An 18,496-nucleotide genomic window follows, 5' to 3' on the forward strand; every position below is an offset into this window, starting at 1 on the left:
CCTATAACTCCATCAAATTATTATGAAGTTCAGAACGTTTTATTATTATTATATACAGTTGCAATTCTGAAATCAGGGGGTGCTGCAGCACCCTCAGCACCCCCACTTCCCACATCTCTGGATGTCTGACTTAGGACTCCTGTATCTCTCCATGGTGTGAAAGTCTTAATAATGTTTCACGCTAAAGCTGCATCACAGGCTCAGCTGTGACACAAAACTGCTGTTCACACTCTGTCAGTGATGTTTAATCAGCTGCTGAAACTGAATGAAATAACATATGGGAGGCAGACATCAAGACTCATGACAAACTCAAAGAAAAAAATAAGCCCGTTTCTGGCAAGAACCTCAAAGTGCCTAAAAATGTGTTAATAACTAATCATGGTCTCTTACGGCTGCCAGCTTTCATTCATTCTTAGCCACATCCACAAATGTGTTCTTTCATAGCAGTTGTTGTGAGGCTGGACAGGCTTTAGAGAAGTACGACAAAAATTCTATCCAACCTAATGGAAAAACTTTTCATGCGCCACTCACTTCATATCTAAATGCTTTAATTATTCAAAACAGGACTATTTGTTTTCCAGTCATTGCATGATTGACCTTTTCTCAATACATGATACATGATGTTTTGTTTTTAGGAGGTTTAGTAAGTAGGAACAGACAAAGAAGAACCAGCAGTGCCCATTTAAAAACACTATAAAAAGCTAAGAATACAATAATTGTCATTTCATGTTTTACATACTGTGCTAGACCACACAGGACTAACTATGCTCCATTTGTTATGAAACATGCAGTAGGTAAGTATTCTGACAAAATCTACGATATTCTCAGAAATGCAGATTTTAATATAATGTGACAATTTATCCCAATACACTCGTCGTATTTCCAACCCCTACTATGTAACGATGAGTTACATAGTAGGGGTTGGAAACGATGATTTTTTTGCCAGTGTTCTGTAAAGCTTCTTAAAACTGACAGTAGTTACAACAAAAGTAACAAATTTGTGGGCGGAGCATGGATAGGTGAATTCCAGATGTCACCCCAAAATATGATGTCCATGCGCTGCTGCCTGAAATAATTTACAAGTCAGACGTGTAGGGTCAAATTTCGCTGGAGTTTTCAGACCATGTAATACATCTTTGCATGTTAAGGTCACATGCACAGCCTCAAAAAGAAGGTCTGGCTCGATGTTGAGGTTTCAACTGCAAAATCAACTTTATACTGATAAAGATATGATGACAGTAGTAGATAATTCACATCTTTGGAAGACACATCCTTCAGTTTTGTCTGAGTTCTCTTTGAATAATCTTTCAATGTGCTCACAATCATCAGATTCATCTGCTCGTAGACGGGGTCTGAAGTACAAAATGCTCTTCTGCATGTTGAGTGCAATTATGCATTTCTACAGGTCTCCAAATCCTCCAAACTCGCAAAATGTAGCTTTATGCTTTATCTCTACATGGTCTGAAGCAGATGTGTGATTTAGGCATATAGTTTGCTCAGTGCTAATTGGTGTAACCTTTCAGTTTTGCTGCTGCTGTGCAAAACTGGAGAAGCAAAAATTAGACACCAGACGTGCATCGGCTCAATGACTACAATTAAAGTAAGGGATTAAATTGTATAAATCATTTTTTTTTCAACCTGACCATTGCTGTAAATGTCTTTATCTAAAGCAGGAGTCACAAAAGCAAATGTTGTTAATAAAAACATTTCAACTCCTGAAATAAAATTCCTTTACTCACCTCCACAATACTGCACAAGTCCCTGACATACATCCTTTCTGTCTCTATAATCTCCATGACAACACGGTCCACGTAGGTGATCTGAGGATTGGGCGCCATGGCTTCAGTGGCGACGGGTGAAGGTGCGTCTGAGTTCTGTGGTGGAGTTCTGGCTCCAGTGCTGGATGCGTTGTGGTTGCACTGGTCCTCAGAGGGGTCTTGCTTTGGCCTCCTGCTTCCAGGCTTCAGTAAAGTTGAAGGCTCTTCTCGTTCTTCAGGAGGGCTGAGCTCCAGGTCAATATCAGGGCCTGCGGGTGGGGAGGGCCGGGATGGGGCTAGAATGGGGCCCCTGAAGGGGCTGCTCTGGCCTTCTCCGGAGGAGGTCGACGAGAGTGTGGACACGGCACTCACTGGCCGCTCGTCCTCAGAGTGCTCGACGCCCAACAGCGAGCAGTACTCTGCCAATGTGGGGTCATGACTGCTTAAAGAGGAGTCTGCAGACAAGCGAGGAGATTCTGTAACAGAGAGAAAAGGACACAGACAGTTGTGAGTTTTGCAGGTTGTTTATCTACTGTAGTTTTTGATTTATTTATTTTTTACAGTTCTTCTCCTAAGTGTCAAACACAGCTCATTTGTGCTCTTGAATGTGCGTAGATTCTGTTCTTACCCAAGAACAAATCCCAAATAAGTAAACCATTGATGAATGTCAGAATCTTTGGGAAATTTGCGTAAGTGGGTTTTAAGAAGAATTCAGTACAATGAATGCTGGGTTTTCAGACAATAGCAAGTGTTAATTTTTTGCCATAGTATCAAACTATGTATCAACATTATGAAAAAAAGCTTGGTATCAGAGCCAAAGTCAAAATTCTGTTACTTACAAAGAAAATCATAAAACAGTACATGGTTTAAATACACCAAACCATTTATGCAGCTTTCAATACTGCATGTAATATTAATAACATTCTGAAGATGACAGAGCTGGCACTGGATAATCACCTGAGATTATAGTGGCTCTGCACTAACAAAGAAAGCTTTCACTCAGCAGGGAAAACCCACACTATGAGGCAGTGTGGAACTCATAACTTTTTCTCCAGCAATTTCTCTGTACAGTAACCACCTCCCATTAGCCAAAAAACCCATGACAGTTCAGTGTGGAGTGGTTTTCTACAATGATTACTGACATGGACTAATTACAGCGTTCCACATTCTGGTAAAACACCCAGCCATTTCCTCTCCACTCAGGGTCTGAGGCTGGCTGAAACGGAGAGGGGGAAACAGGAGGAAAAAACCTTGGGACAGAGCAGCTCGCTGGGATCTCAGGGTCTTGTTTGTGTAGAGTTAAAACCCTGCTCGGGTCCATAATAAACAAAGTGAGCTCATCCACTTGGAGCTAACGTGTGTGGAAAACGAGGGACGCCGGGAAGTGGTCGGTGCCTGGCTTTCTCCTTGCATTTATTCCTCCTCAGTTGGAATCTTTTCCTCCATAGAGTAAGGCAAAACAAAATCTCTCACATAACTTCTCACCGTACAGTCCAAAACAAAAAGGGGAAAATCGCTATCTAGTTACTGGCATGACAAAATACTGCATTTCAACCTCAACAAACAATTTCAGAATGATGGAAAAATATGTGTGTGTGTGTGTGTGTGTGTGTGTTTTTGCACAATTTCAGGACAAAAATGTCTTGACTTTTGTAGGACAACTGGAAAAAAGCAGGGCTAACCTACAACATCAGGACCAATAAAATTGCTAAGTATTTGTTATGGTTTAGTTGTTCTTATTACGGTTTAGTCCTTGCTGTAGTTTGGTAGGTACTGCTTTGTGTTGGTTGGTCTTGGTGTGTTTTGGTTGGTCTTGCTGAGGTTTGGTAGTTTTGTTGTGGTTTGGCAGGCCTTGCTGAGATTTGGTAAGTCTTGCTGAGGTTTGGTAGTTTTTGTTGTGGTTTGGTAGTTTTTGTTATGGTTTGGTAGGTCTTGCTGTGGTTTGATAGTTTTTGTTGTGGTTTGGCAGGCCTTGCTGAGGTTTGGTAGTTTTTGTTGTGGTTTGGTTGATCTTGCTGTGGTTTGGTAGTTTTGTTGTGGTTTGGTAGGCCATGCTGAGATTTGGTTGGTCTTGCTGTGGTTTGGTAGTTTTGTTGTGGTTTGGTAGGCCATGCTGAGATTTGGTTGGTCTTGCTGTGGTTTGGTAGTTTTATTGTGGTTTGGTAGGTCTTGCTGTGGTTTGGTAGCTCTTGCTGTGGTTTGGTAGGTCTTGCTGTGGTTTGACAGTTATTGTTACGGTTTGGTTGTTCTTGCTGTGGTTTCATAGTATTTGCTATGATTTTGTAGTTATTGCTACACTTAATAATTTGCGTGTTTGCAGCCTATGAATAGCTAACTAGATACTACGATCAGTTGAGTTAAGCCTTAAAATGTGTGTAGTTGTAAATCATTAAACATTGGTATTTATGGTTGGTGATATCAGTTGTTCTGTCCTGATCTGCTCTCTATATGGCAGATACTAAACAAGACAGGAATTCCTTGGAAAACATTTTGCTTCTAGCTCTTTCACCCTAACTCCCACTCATCCAATCAGTGGCTGTTCAGACTTGTAGACAGATGACATCAGTATGAGGTCACAATAGAACCTGTCTCTGGGTTTAATGACCGACAGGTAAGCTGGCTGAGTCAAGCCTCCACAGGAGCAGAGGAAGGCGAACTCCTGCCATCCACTATCAGCTCTCTATGACTCAGGGCTGAGCTCATCATCAGCAAGCTGAACGGCCACATTACAGAGCCTCATAAACATGCTATAATCCTGCACAGACATTCCAAAAGAATGCTATCTAGCCAACTCTGAATGTTAGCTAGTTGTGGCATGGCTCATTGGCAATGTTTACACCAGTTTCTGCTTGATGTCACCAAGTTCAAACTCTCATTTCCTTCCTGCCTTCAGCAATGCTCAGCGTGCTGGGCAGGGTGAGGCAGAAACACTCCTTAACACTGTGGTGAGGAAATACTGTACCACACACATACACACAGCCCAAAAACCTTCTACTGCCTTGAAGCCCAAACCATACGAGGGTAACTCTCACCAGGCACTGCTGTGGTGGGATCTTTCACTATACAGAAGTAAAAACTACTGAGGTGTGTGGTCTGGGCAGGCCCTGGCAGTGCTGCAGTATAATAACAATGCAACTCACTCAACTCAAGAGACATAAGACATGAAATAATATAAATATTCGTATAAAGCCTCAAGGCCTGGCATGAGCTGAACTATGCTGAAACCTAGCAAGATGTGGCTTGACTCTACCAAGTGCTTCTCAGTACACAAACACACTGAAACCATAACAGCAGCAAGGTAACCAACCAGGCTGCTCATGTTAACCCTTTAAGCAGGCAGTATACTTCCAAAGGCAAACGAACCAAACAAAATCAAAGTGCCGCTGAATGTGCTGTCATTAGTACACTCAAAAAGAACACAGTGAACATCTTTCTGACACTCTGTACTGCTAGATGCTCCGTGCAGCGATATGAATGATAATGTGATGTAGACCAGTCGCAGTAAGGTCTCATAAAAAACGGCACTGTGGTTAGGAGTTCTGTTAAGTAGCTGGTTTACACCGCACCGTACAAACTCAATTCATTGTGTTGTTTTGGCCAAAAAGATGTCGTCTCTCATGTTTTTTTTCTCAGTATACTGCCGACTTTAAAAGTTACTACTTTTGCTCTATTCTAATTAAGCGATTATAATCAATTATATGGCGAGTTATGCAATGAATTATATTTACACTCAATTTGCATTCTGTATCGACAGCTTCTGGTCTGCACTTCCACTACCTTTTCCAGGTGTTTCAATATCCGCTAAATGATAGACATGGCAAAATGTTTTTTTTTCTCTTCTGGAAAACAAGACTCCACCCATATTGCAGAATGGCTTTGATGTAGAATACACACGTCATTAAAGCTTCAAAACATACCATTCACTTTCTAGTCTATGACAATCCATACATTAAAACTAAGCTGCAAAAACAGGATTTTAATTCATTGTTTCTGTGATGTAACGAAAACGAAGACATTTACATATCTCTGTCTATATGGCCCACAGCCATAAGATATAAGGAATGTTCCAGTCTGGACTGCTTTACAAATGAGACACAATACAGAGCAGTCAATCAGAACAGAGCTCACTTACATATATCAGCCTTAAGGGCACAGCCTGTTTAATTCCAAGGAATAAGGAGAGGTTTGAAAATAGTCATATAAAAAACACATGGTGATGTTTTTGGTACATTACACCACACTTATTTATATTGTAGTGTTATTTCCCTCAGGGAAAAATTAAAAAGCAGGAAAATTGTCAAATATAGTCCCTTTAAAAATAGAGGTGTCAAAAAAATGGTGCTTTGCACAAAGCCATAGGAGCCATTTGGATTTCTGAAAAAGCTTTCAATGAATGGTTCTTTACAGTACCATTTTTGTAAATGAGATGAGTGAGCATGAAGAACTGTTTTACAGTTTAAAGAACCTCCATATAAAAGTTAGGAAGAACCCTTAAATTGGTTCAGAATCTTTATGTGAAGGTTCTTTAAACCTTTAAAGGGCCCAAGAAAAAACTGAATCTTCTTCACTTTTTAAAACAAGAGTTTGATGTAAAGTTTGAAAAAGAAACTGCTCACTCTCCAGTCCATACAGTCCATCTAAACTAAACTGCAAATACAGCCCTTTCAGAATTAACAGTTTTTGTGGTGCCATGAATACCAGCGCATTTACATACACCCACCAATTCTGTCTACAGCAGTTTAGCCCCATCCATGGTCATTTAAAAATCTATTATTTTTGGTACACAAATGTAAAAAGTTGAAAATACAAAAATGTAAAAAAATATGCATAGGGACCCTCTGAAAGGCTCTTCATGCTCACAAAATCTTTCTTCCCTAAATATGGTTCTTCAGAGAACTGAAAGTAGTTATTTGCGGGCACTGCTAAAAAAACAGAGTACGTAAAACTGTAACTCCTCAGCAAATTCAATTCACAATAAAACATTTCTTTTACTTACCAACACCCTCAGTATAGTTGAAAAAATCCGAAGACAAACTTTTCAATGCACTGTAAGTTGGAAACAGTTCATATCAAACTACACCATGCTTTTGTTATTCCTGCGATAAATGCAACTTCTAAGGGTTAATCAGCAAACAGAGCAATCTTCTTAATCTACATTTAAATTCCTCTAAATTTCAGATGCATGCTTTGATCCACTACACATTAGGCCTATCATCAGTACCAGAAAATGAACCCCCCACCAAGGCTCTATTTTTACTCTGAAAGCCTGTTGAGAAATACATACTGGTGCATCTGCTCTTTGAAGACAGCAGTGCAATCTCATCTGCTGCATATGGGGCAGTGGCACTCAGGCATGCACACTGACCAGTGAACATATGTGGGTGTAGATAAGCCTGTCAGAGTGTGGATGCAAGATCTAGAGTGAAAACAGAATAGGCCAAATGATAACCAGCGGGGGGAGCCTATACACATTACAGAGCGATGATTCCGACAGTGGGTTACAACGTGGAATCTGTTAGTGGCAGACATTTGAGAAGGAACACAGCCAATGCCTGTAGTCAGACAATCCATAAGTCAATATGGTGCTGGTGAAAGATGTAACAGTGCCACCTTGTTTGGATTTTAATACCTTATTCAAATATGAGAAGCTTTAAACCACACATTTGAATGACTGGACTTTCTGTATCAATGTTAGCAAGCTTATTTTCTAACAGAACCACAGAGGAGGGCCGTGCAAACCACTACCATCTTTAAAACTGTTAGTGCACAGGGTGTGTCCAACAGAAAAAAGGACTTTGGACTGAAGTTATTCTGCTACATTACAAATCCTGCTTCGTAAAATATATTTAGGGATGGGCAATATGAAACGTTATTGTTATTGTGGTAAGTTTCATCACAATATGCTATTCTGAGTATACTGTGGGTGTTGTCAGCACAGTACTCTTAGAACACAGGACAAGTGCATGCATCATTAAAAAAGAGATGGATTTAGGTCATTTATAGAGAGCATGTAAACAGACAACAGTGTACAGTAACTACATAAAGGACACAGGAACAAGTAGCATGATGTTATGTTTTTGCAATATGACAAATTATTAAAAAGATTACAAATACCCCCTGGTCTTCCAGTCAAACATTATAGTATAAAAAAGGACTTGCAGTGGACATTCCTCATTCTGCATGTAATGCAGTTGATCTCTATATTTAAACTATGCTCAGAAAATAGGCCTGTCACAGACTAACTGCCACATTAATAATAGCAACTAACAATTTATTGCCTTTTTTGTTCATTGTATCAACTATTAAAGCACAAGTATATAATGGTCAAATTGGATGAGTATCTATCTGGTTTTCTGTCTGTTCGTACTCAGCAGCTCCCAACTGACGATGGATACAACTCAAAGCTCAAATAAACAAACATTACTGACCGATGCCCTCTAAAAGGTGTCCTCTAATAGTCAGAAGTTACAATTGTTGTTTTCATAAATCCCATGACGTGTCTCAGTACACACATATTTTGCTTTCTTTTATTTCCTTGCATTTGCCTGAATCTAACAAAACAACAACAACAACGCACCTATTACACATACTGTTTTTTGCTACGCAGACACATGACTGTGAAAGCTAACAACTGTGGAAAATAATTTGCATTAGTTCAAATAATTGTGATCAGATCAAAGGCAATGATGTACTAACCGACAGGTCCATCAGAAACCATAACATTTAAAAAAAAATTCAATTTATGTCTATTCAAAAACATAGGAACCTTCAAAGCCACATGGAAAATATGCAAAATAAACACATACTAAGACAGAGCTAATAATTAGCCACTGTGTTTTGCCAATGACCCCTCTTAGCAGGTGGCTGCATTCCAATGATGGCCAACAACAAAATTCCTCACACCTGACAGAGGAGCAATTTACATTCTTTCACAGCAGGAACGAAAGCCTAGCTTTCCCAAAAACCTAACATAAACGTTTTTTTTAGTTTTTCCTTCACACGCACATCTCAGAGCTGAGACTGCAAAGGCTAAGAGAACAGCTGGTTGAAGCCCGGACTGATGACATTGAGCACTTCTGTCCAGACGTCTGACTCAGGCGTGCACAAACAGGCAGAGCTGAGGGGTACGGGGATGAGCAGGAAGCAGATATATGTCAAAGAAATGACTCAATTAGGATCGTGTTAGTTTAGCCTCCAGACATACATTCAGTATCGTAATGTCTCTACAGAGGGCAAAGAAAGGTGCTTTCTGTCTAGAAAAATTATTATTGTAATATGTGGCATCATTTATGGAGGAATACCTCTACTGTATCACACATTTACATGAGAAAACTGTATTTATAACAAACAAACAAAAAAAAACTTCTTTACAGTTGAAAAACTGCAGTTTTTTAATACCCATATTTATGAAAATGATAAACGTATGATAAAAGGTATCACCATTGTACACTGTATCCAAACATATGTAGACACCTTCTAATCCAAGATTTCTTCTGAAATTAAGGGTAACAATAGGGAGATTGTTTCTGTTTTGCTGCAGTAACAGCTTCAGCCACAAGAGCATCGGTGAGGCCAGGTACTGATTTTAGATGACTAGTTTGGATCACAAACGCCGCTCCAACTCATCCCAAAGGTATTGGATAGAGTTCTATCACTCCAGAGAACATGTCCACTACTCCACAGCCCAATGCTGGGGGGCTTTATACACTTCTAGTTGATGCTGGCCACTGGTCAAGTGCTGCTTGTCTGAAAGTCTGAACAATCCAAAAAAAAAAAATGTTTTTACACTGAAAACAAACTGTTTGTTTCAGTTTGATCTGGACTGAGACCACCTCTTTTGGACAGACCAAATTGTGATCCTTTTGGACTGGACTGTGGTCCAAGGCACCTTTAACACTTGCTATTTTGGTTCGGACCACACCTGGTAGGTGTGAAAGTTTCCTAAGATGATACCATGTTTCAGTATCAATGTTAAAATATACTGAAAATGTCTAAAAAGCATGAACAAAGTTTTTTCACCACAGGTACTGAAAGAAGTTTTACTCTCTCATAGAAGAAACTAGCAAGCTGTCAAAAACACATTGCATATTGCATCAGTAATGTCCTGGTGCATCTTCTGCAGAGAGATGTAGCGGTAGGCCATTTATTTCCACCATGACTTTTTAAAAACAGGTAACTGCACCAAATGAATTCATTTCATTCAATCCTGTACCCATGCCAACCCTATTTATGAAGCATCTAAAAGCTGAAGTACAGATTTAGGATTTACCTCTGTCCGAGTAAGGTTATTTATCACAATACAGATTAAACAATTATCCTGATGATTATGTGATAAATTCAGGCCCTCGATTCCTGTGTACCAAGTCTCTTTGTTTAATCACTAACTGCTGTTTTTCCACTCTGGTGCTTACAATACGGAAGATGAAAATCTGATCCTATATCAGAAGCCTTCCTCTAATACCCTTTAAACAACATGGGCTGTGAGTTCTTCCTGGTGGCAGATAAGGCACTGAAGTGGAGAAAAACCAACCAACTAGCGAACTAATGATTAACTCAAGTCAAGGTGAGTGTAGTATTTAAATTGTGCTGTGAGAAACTCGTGCATAAACACCCCGACATTCGGCTAACCACACATTTCACACCATGGAAGAATCCCTCCCCTATATAATTTCCTTTAAAAGAGACTATACCAGTTTAACCTCTCATTTCTAATAATGCACAATGCAATTGGAATTACAATGGTATCAGCAGATATTTGCTTAAAAAAGAAAATTATTGGCAATGGACAGATGTTTAGTTTTGAACAATATCCCAACCAGATATAAGTAAATTTTATATTTCTTTGTAATGCTAATCCTATCAGGTGCCAATTCAACATTTTATAATTGTTTATGTATCAGCATCAGCAGATATGTTCATAAAAAGGTATGGGATGTCAGCCCACAATTCTCATATCAGTGCATCCCTAATTCCTAAAGATGCTAAGATTTCGGATAAAGAATCGTAAAATGTAAAAGAAAAACATACATATTAAAATTTGCTCACGCTCAACTGACTGTTTTGAGTCACTTAATTCTAAGAGTTGTGATTTTTAGGGCTTTCTGGGACACAGCTAAACCAATTAATGCCACCATCAGCATTAAAACATCTTTAACATTTGATCTAAAAACAATTATTGCATCAAACATGAAAAAGTGTCATTACAATCATTACACTGCTACTCATTACACTAATCTAGAACACTTCGCAGGCCTACGTGAGATTCCTCAAAAATTCTTCCTGTGATCCCTTGATCAAGTTGACCTTTAAAGAAACATTCATTTTCAGCAAGGTCGTCATTTCTAGGTGAAGCATTCTTTTAAGAGCTGCAAAAGACAATGATAACAGGCTGAATATGGCCTTCGTCTACCTCTTACCAGCCCTTCAGCAGCTGAGAATTTAAAGGGCATGTCGGAAGAATGTCTACCCCTGTGCTAGGGCTGCATAACACACATGAAATACAAAAATACAATTAATGTGATTGGGATATGCCTTGCGACATATTAAAAACATTTTAATGTTACCAGGTTAAAGACTGGCTCGCATTATTCTGACCAAAAGTATTTACATCTGTGATTAAAAGGGCTCATTTGCATATTGCAGCCTTCCACAATGTCAGTACTACAAAGGTCAATATTGTGATTAACAAACAGTATTTTGTAGCCACAGTATTTTGCTTTTGTCAATTATGCAAACAGCCAAGCCTAGCCTTGAATATTTGTGCTTGGTTCATTTTCTTGAAGGTTTCAGACACTTTCAGAGGCCTTTTCAAGACAAAAATAAGTCAGAGTAAGTACCAAAATGGCAAAAATAAAGTTGTGTCCTTTATCTCAGGCTCAAGCACTTAATGCAGAAGTGATGAGGCTCAGTAGGCAGCAGAAAAAGCAGCACATGTTGAAGTATAGGTTACAATGCCAACTGCAGCCCTTGGTGATCTTACACTGACCACAAAAGGAGGACATGGACACAGCTACAGTCTTGGACATTTCCTATCTGGTTGCCAGGTGACAAATGTAAAACAGGAGTAATTATTTCCCCTTCATGCCCCGCGTTCCTCTGCATGCTACATGAGCATGAACAATATACTACACAGAAGTTCCTTTTTCCAGATTCCACTACGGCTGAATCTAACTGACCATAAAGGAGAGCTGCAAATAGTGGTCGACTGAAACATCGGCTGGACAGTACGTCAGGATGATACGCAAAAATTGTTGTTGTCAGTGAGGACAGATATTCTGTCAATTCCAGCTCCCTTCATGTACAACAGCTTTAAAATATAAGATCTATGTCTTTTTAGTCTGCCTAATGCATCAACTGACCTTTCAATCGGTGTCTAGCAGGACTGGTGGCTGCTAGCTAGAGGTGGACAATATGGCAAAAATATCACAATATTTTAACACAATGCAGCCATTAAAAACTCTGTTTACACTGATTACAGATTTTATATATATTATGTATACATACATATATACATACATACATACATACACACATACACACACGCGCTACTCAATGTAAATGTTTTTATAATATATACATGTTTATACTAATAATCATTTGTGAGCATGTCTAGTCTTTCAGTATTAGTCCCCTGTTTTTGTCCTGTTTCACAGACGCCAAAGTTACAGTCACAGTCTACCATGATCTTGACTATGCACTGCTTGGATGTAGGCTAACTTAAGTTTCATGGACAAAATTAAACAAAACTGTCAATAACTATTTACAAATGGCTGGAGATTACTGTTACATAACATCATCCACTCTCACTAGCTTACATGACCTGCATGACCTCACACTGTCTCAGCACAGAGGTGTAGCTACCCTCTATTTCACTGGCTTTTACAAATTTTTCTCAAAAATGCAGTTTGTATTATTTGCACAGTGGCATTTTAGTTTTGTCTTGTAGCTTGTAGATCATGTCAAGCGTTTGTATAGCAATGAAAGGGAATCAGTTTAAAATGACAGAAAGCACATTTTATTACCTCAACATTAAGCTATAGCAAAGTAGCAGCTTACTTTGTTAATTTGTTTAATAATGTACCGTTACTCATTTCTCAAAACGGCTGTATTTCCCCAATTTATTAAAATGTCTGGATAATTCAATCGCAGAAATATATGTAAAGCTTTCAGAATGGTTTGATGTGAAATACTCTGTTCTAGAAAACTTGAGGCATTACGATAGAGTGTAATACCTTTAAAAGCTATCCCACAGAAAGTCATCAAAATGAAATGGTTACAAATACGTTGGCTGATGCCAGAAACACTGTTTTATGATAGTACATGCAGTGTGCTCTAAGGCAAGATAGAACTCAAATAAAACTTTTTTCAGATTTACTACCATTTTACCATCATCAAGATTACATTTAAAAACCTAGGAGAAAAGTGTAGGTTCATGGGCAGTTTTGGATAGTAAATAAAATGGCTATATTTGTGTTGCAGATATTGTGAACTCTGGTTCCCATCACCACCACTGTAAAAATAAGAGTCAAAGTTTTTCTACAATGCACCATTTCACATCAAATCACTCTGAGTAGCTCTGTTTACAACTTTACGACTAAATTAATGAATTAATTCAGTGGAATTGCTGTTTATGTATAATCTTGTGTTGGCAATATATCATTCATCAGCCACAACTCTCTGTAAATATCAGCACTGGCATGAAACCTTGAAAAATCCACAACAGTCGCGTGCATGAAATGTTAAATAACATGGTCTAGACCTGGATGCTTGTTGTCCCAAGTAGCTGTGAATGCACTTTAATTTTACTGTAAGAGCATCTGATGCAAATTTCACCTGAGGGCTGGTTTTTTGCCTCTCACCCACATTTGTCCCATAGTCAAAGCAGTTACTATGGAGCCCTCGCAAAGGAAGAGCGCAAAAGATCCTCAACAAGAGACCAAAAGTGTAGAAAAAGTATACAACAAAAGGCATACAAAACCAAAATATTATGACACTGGAACAGTGTCACATAATACAGTATAAAACAAAGATTTAAAGAAAAAAACTCATTAACTAAACTTAATTTGAAGATCATAATAAATATGTATATTTGCTTAAGCACTGAAAAACTAGACACCAAAAATATTAACATACCTGGACAGTGATGTGAACCGAAAAGCTCTGGCTGTATAACCCAGGTGTTGACTATTATGGAAGGTGAGAAATTCCATCTGTCTAACCGCAAGCATGTGACAGCAAAAACATCCCCAGCAAGTAAAAAAAGAGGTTTCCTTTCCACTGAAAGTTTCCCAGTCTCACCAATCATCTAAACTCCAAGACACAAGCTCTCCAACTCAATCCAACTAATGCGAGTCGGCAGAGGAAACAGTGCCACTCCCCTACAATGAAGACACTCCTTTAGCACACCGTTTAAAAACAGCCTGAATCAGCCATTTATCATCAGCGTCTCACTATGATTTCATCCTGTCAATACATTTAAAAAACCAGGTCATAAAACTTAACACAAAAATGGACATAAAATCCTCTGTACCTTAGCGCAGACTGCAGGGAATTTCAGCCAGCATTGCGATATGATGTGCCAGCAGAAACACATTCTCTTGGCGGCTGCAGGTTGACGAAAAATGGCAAATGTGCAAGTGTTCTTCCACAGAACAGATCTTGTTAGAGGTGTTTTGGTTTTGTTTCTTTACCAACCAATGCTAACATGTGTTTACAGGGAAATATGAGGTTTGGGCTTTGGCCTCATGCAAATCTCTTCCTTGTAGAGCAGACAGAGGCAGCACAAACGCATAAGGGATGGCTCTGTATGGGAGAAGTTGACACAATGTTCTCCATGACATCATATGCCAGGCCTTCCTCCTCAGTGCTGGCCTGGAAGTGACTGTTGCCAAATCTACCCTGAACTTTGCTATATAAAATAAAAGAAACAGAGAAGATCCAAAGTCAGCACTTTGGTCCAGGTCAGTCTTCTCAGTCTTTGATGGTACTAGTTATACGAATGCTGACAAGGTGTTAAGAAGTAGGACTCTAATGATTTGGAAATTCTGACTGGTACAGGTTTTAAGGGGGGGTTAGGTCCATTTTATTTTTAGATTTCAGATTTTAATTGCGTCCTGTGTTTTGAGTGATATGATTGTCAGCTGTCAACTGTGAATTATCAAATTACAGTTATGTGGGGAAAGTACAATCAGATTTCATCTTGTTAAACTAGGGATGCATTCTGGCCAAAGTTTATCCAGATATGAGCCAGATATTATATACAAGTTAATGCAAAGGTATAAACAGGCTGTATGGCTTCGTTTAGTTTTTGTGTGAAATTAATGATTTTAAACTCTTAGAATACGATTTCTGTAGAGTGCCAAAACAGCTGAAAGCTAAGGAACTATCTGGAACTTACCTTACTGTACAAATTTGTCATATTCATGTTTGCATACATACATACATACATACATACATACATACATCATCTAAACCGCTTATCCTTCTGGGTTGCGGTGGGGTGCTGGAGCCTATCCTAGCTGTCATTGGGCGGAAGGCAGGATACACCCTGGACAGGTTGCCAGTCCATCGCAGGGCAGACAGACAGACATACACAGTCACACACACACTCACACCTAGGGGCAATTTAGCATGTCCAACTAGCCTGACTGCATGTCTTTGGACTGTGGGAGGAAACCGGAGTACCGGGAGGAAACCCACGCAGACACGGGGAGAACATGCAAACTTCACACAGAAATGACCCTGGTCGCCCGGCCGGGAATCGAACCCAGGCCATTTTTGCTGTGAGGCTACCCACTGCGCCACCGTGCCGCCCAATGTTTGCAATTTTTCCATACATATCTTCCCTCAGATTTGGCAGATTTGATATTTGTGGGATCAGTGACCATTTGAGCCACAATTGTGAGGCACAATAACAGCTCATTGTCTCCACTTTCTCTGCAGCGCTACATTTGAATGCCCGATAACTCATGGACATACACATAATGCGTAGACAATTTAGTCACTAATAATCTATTTTGTTTCATAAAACAGTGTAGTTTTCTTGTTTGCCTTGTGTTAAGTTATATTCTTGATCAAAATCTCTTGCTGAAATGATATTTCTCTTGTATGTCTTTACATACATGACTTTAAAAAAGACAAGAAATCCAAAAGTAAGAGAAAGTAATGAGATCAAGTTACTTTAAAATACATTGTTTGGTTATGAAATACTTCTTTGAACAGGTAATCAGTAATCTGTACCAGAATACATTTCTAAAGTAAACCCCCTAACCCTAAACAATAACACACACATGTTTTTTGATTCCTGCTTGAACAGGGTTTTGATCCCCATTCTCCAATGTGTGGAACAAGCATGTTATCCACTGCACTGTCCAATCATTCCAAACAATAATTCCACTCACAGAAACCTTTGTCTGACCAGAAAGAAGCTGTGGCATCTTGTGGAAAGAAATACACTTTGTAACGTATTAAGCTCATTGTCAGACTAACAGGTAACCAAAGCATAACAATTAAAGCTGCACTATTTTGCTAGCATTTTACGGACCACACAAAATGTCTTTGTGTATTAACAACACAAACACAGGCTCAAAAAGAAGGTCTGACTCAATGTTTAGGTCCTAAATGCAAAATCACCACTTTGCTAATGAAGAGAAGATGACAACAGTAGATAATTCACTTACATCCTCGGAAGACACGTCCTTCACCAAGTTTTAACTGAGTTCTCTTTGTTTGCCCTCACAAACATCAGATTCATCTGCTTGGGGAAGGGGTCCAAAGCTCAACCGATGCTACAAAATGATAGGAAACCAGATAGGTCCCCAAATAGCACGGCTTTAAATAATAAATTAAGAAATTTTAGTCTTTAGCTGATGTATTTCTGTATAAATAACTGCGATTAACAAGGTCTTTATTTTAAAAACAACTAAACTGTTTTAAAAGTTCAAGTCTAAAGTGGCCAAATTGGCAGAATAGCTATCCTAATTAACTAGCCGTGGAAGCTGTAATGCCACACTGATGACAGAAACAGCTCAAGCTCAGATAAACAAACATTTCTGACTGCTGCCCTCCAAAGGTGTCAGAATTTAGAACATTTTGTGCTGAAACTTTACATGCATTTGCCTCAACGCAACAGATAAACACGCACCCAGCAGCAACTGTGACAGGGCTTATATTATATTATGAATGCAAAATGTTTAATGAATACATAATAATACTGTATAGATTTACTTTTCCCACTTCTAGTGTTGTATGTTCAAATTATCCAGACAGTATTACTGAAATAAAAGTATGGACTTCTTTTTTTCACTGGCATGTAAGCAAGAAGCCATAAAATTCTTAGAAGTGAGTGTTTTTACCACATCAGAGATTTGTTATAAGATACAAACTATTGGCACTTTTGGGAACTACTGGGAATTTTGCATTTTAGGAACACCAGGTCAATCAATACTGGCTGGCCCCTATTAAGGATTATTATGGAAACACAGTAAATTGTAAAAATTTAGTGTTTACCGTGCTTAGTGTTTACATCTCTCCTGTTCAGCTCCACAAACTAAACATGTGAAACAAGGTACCACAGAAGTTTCTCCTTCTCTTTACAGAATCAGAAGGTCAAGTGTTAGGAGTGAGGAGATTTCACATGGATAATTTCCCCTTTTTTGCTGCAGTTATCTTTCATTAAAAATAGGGAATACCCCACGCACGCCCCTTGCAGACAGGAGGCCGACGAACTGGAGCAACCCTGTAATTTAGCAGTTTGAGTTTTTTGTGTGTTCTCACTTTCACAGCCTTAATCATGAGCAGGAGCTTCCAGGATCTGCCAAGAGGCCATGCAGAATCCTTCATTAGGTTAGACAAAGAGTTCATCACATTTCAGGTCACATCCTTAAGAGAAGCTGAGCACTCAAGTGAATACACCCAATAAAGACCTACTCTAGAGCTCTTGGGCAAAGAAAGAGAGGCGCCTCTAGAAACTATTCCTCCTCTTCAGGCTGTAAAGAAAGGCCTTCTGAGAACACAAAACACTTCAGAGAATGAACAAAGACACAGATTCCATAACCAACCACAAACATTTTCTGCACACTACATTTGCAGTTTATTAGGTACACCTACCTTGTACATACATTGGCCATTTTATCAGGTAGACACTACAGCCAAAACTATGTGGACACTTGACCATCACACCTTGAGCTTGCTGGATATATAACTCCAAAATTACAGGTATTAAATGTTATAATATGACTTTTTCCCTATTCAGTCAACTGTGCCTTTGCAAGGTCAGGTACTGATGTTGGACGAGAAGGCCTGACATACTTCAACAATCAGCATCCATGCTCTGCAAGTCTGCAGGGTCTACTGCTTCGTGGCTGAGCTATTGCTGCTTCTATTTCACAATAACTTGCAGATGACAAGGGCAGATTTAACAGGGCAGAAATTTCACAAACTGACTTGTCACAAAGGTGGCATCTTATGACACCGTCACATTTAAAGTCACTGAGCTCTTCAGTATGACCCATTCTACTGCCAGTGTTTTCCTATGAAGATTACATGTGCTTGATCTTATACATCTCTTAGCAGTGGGTGTGGCTGAAACACCTGAACTCAATAATTAGAAGGGGTGTCAACAGTCATAGTGCATACAGTATTAATCTCTTGTTATTTTCTTTTATGCTGTTTTGTGTAAAAGTGTGGGTGCCTGTGATCAAATTACATTCTGTTGAGTTTCTAAGTGAAAATGAGTTAAC

General features: G+C 39.1%; 1 protein-coding gene across 3 annotated transcripts in view; it reads right to left on the reverse strand.

The window, feature by feature from the left end:
• Positions 1-18,496, reverse strand: part of LOC118824195 (pleckstrin homology domain-containing family G member 3) — a 71,532-nt gene that overhangs the window by 31,888 nt on the left and 21,148 nt on the right. The window contains exons 1-2 of one of the 3 annotated variants that reach the window (XM_036594188.1): positions 13,890-15,233; positions 1,740-2,233 (exon numbers count right to left, since the gene is read on the reverse strand). In XM_036594188.1, the coding sequence (XP_036450081.1) occupies positions 1,740-2,233; positions 13,890-14,061 (666 nt within the window). In that variant the 5' untranslated portion in view covers positions 14,062-15,233. Of the gene's footprint in view, positions 1-1,739; positions 2,234-13,889; positions 15,234-18,496 lie in introns of those variants that run through there. The other 2 variants (XM_036594189.1, XM_036594190.1) reach the window with 2 other exon arrangements.

This window comes from Colossoma macropomum, unplaced genomic scaffold (assembly GCF_904425465.1).
Source record: "Colossoma macropomum unplaced genomic scaffold, Colossoma_macropomum, whole genome shotgun sequence".
Classification (NCBI taxonomy): Eukaryota; Metazoa; Chordata; class Actinopteri; order Characiformes; family Serrasalmidae; genus Colossoma; species Colossoma macropomum.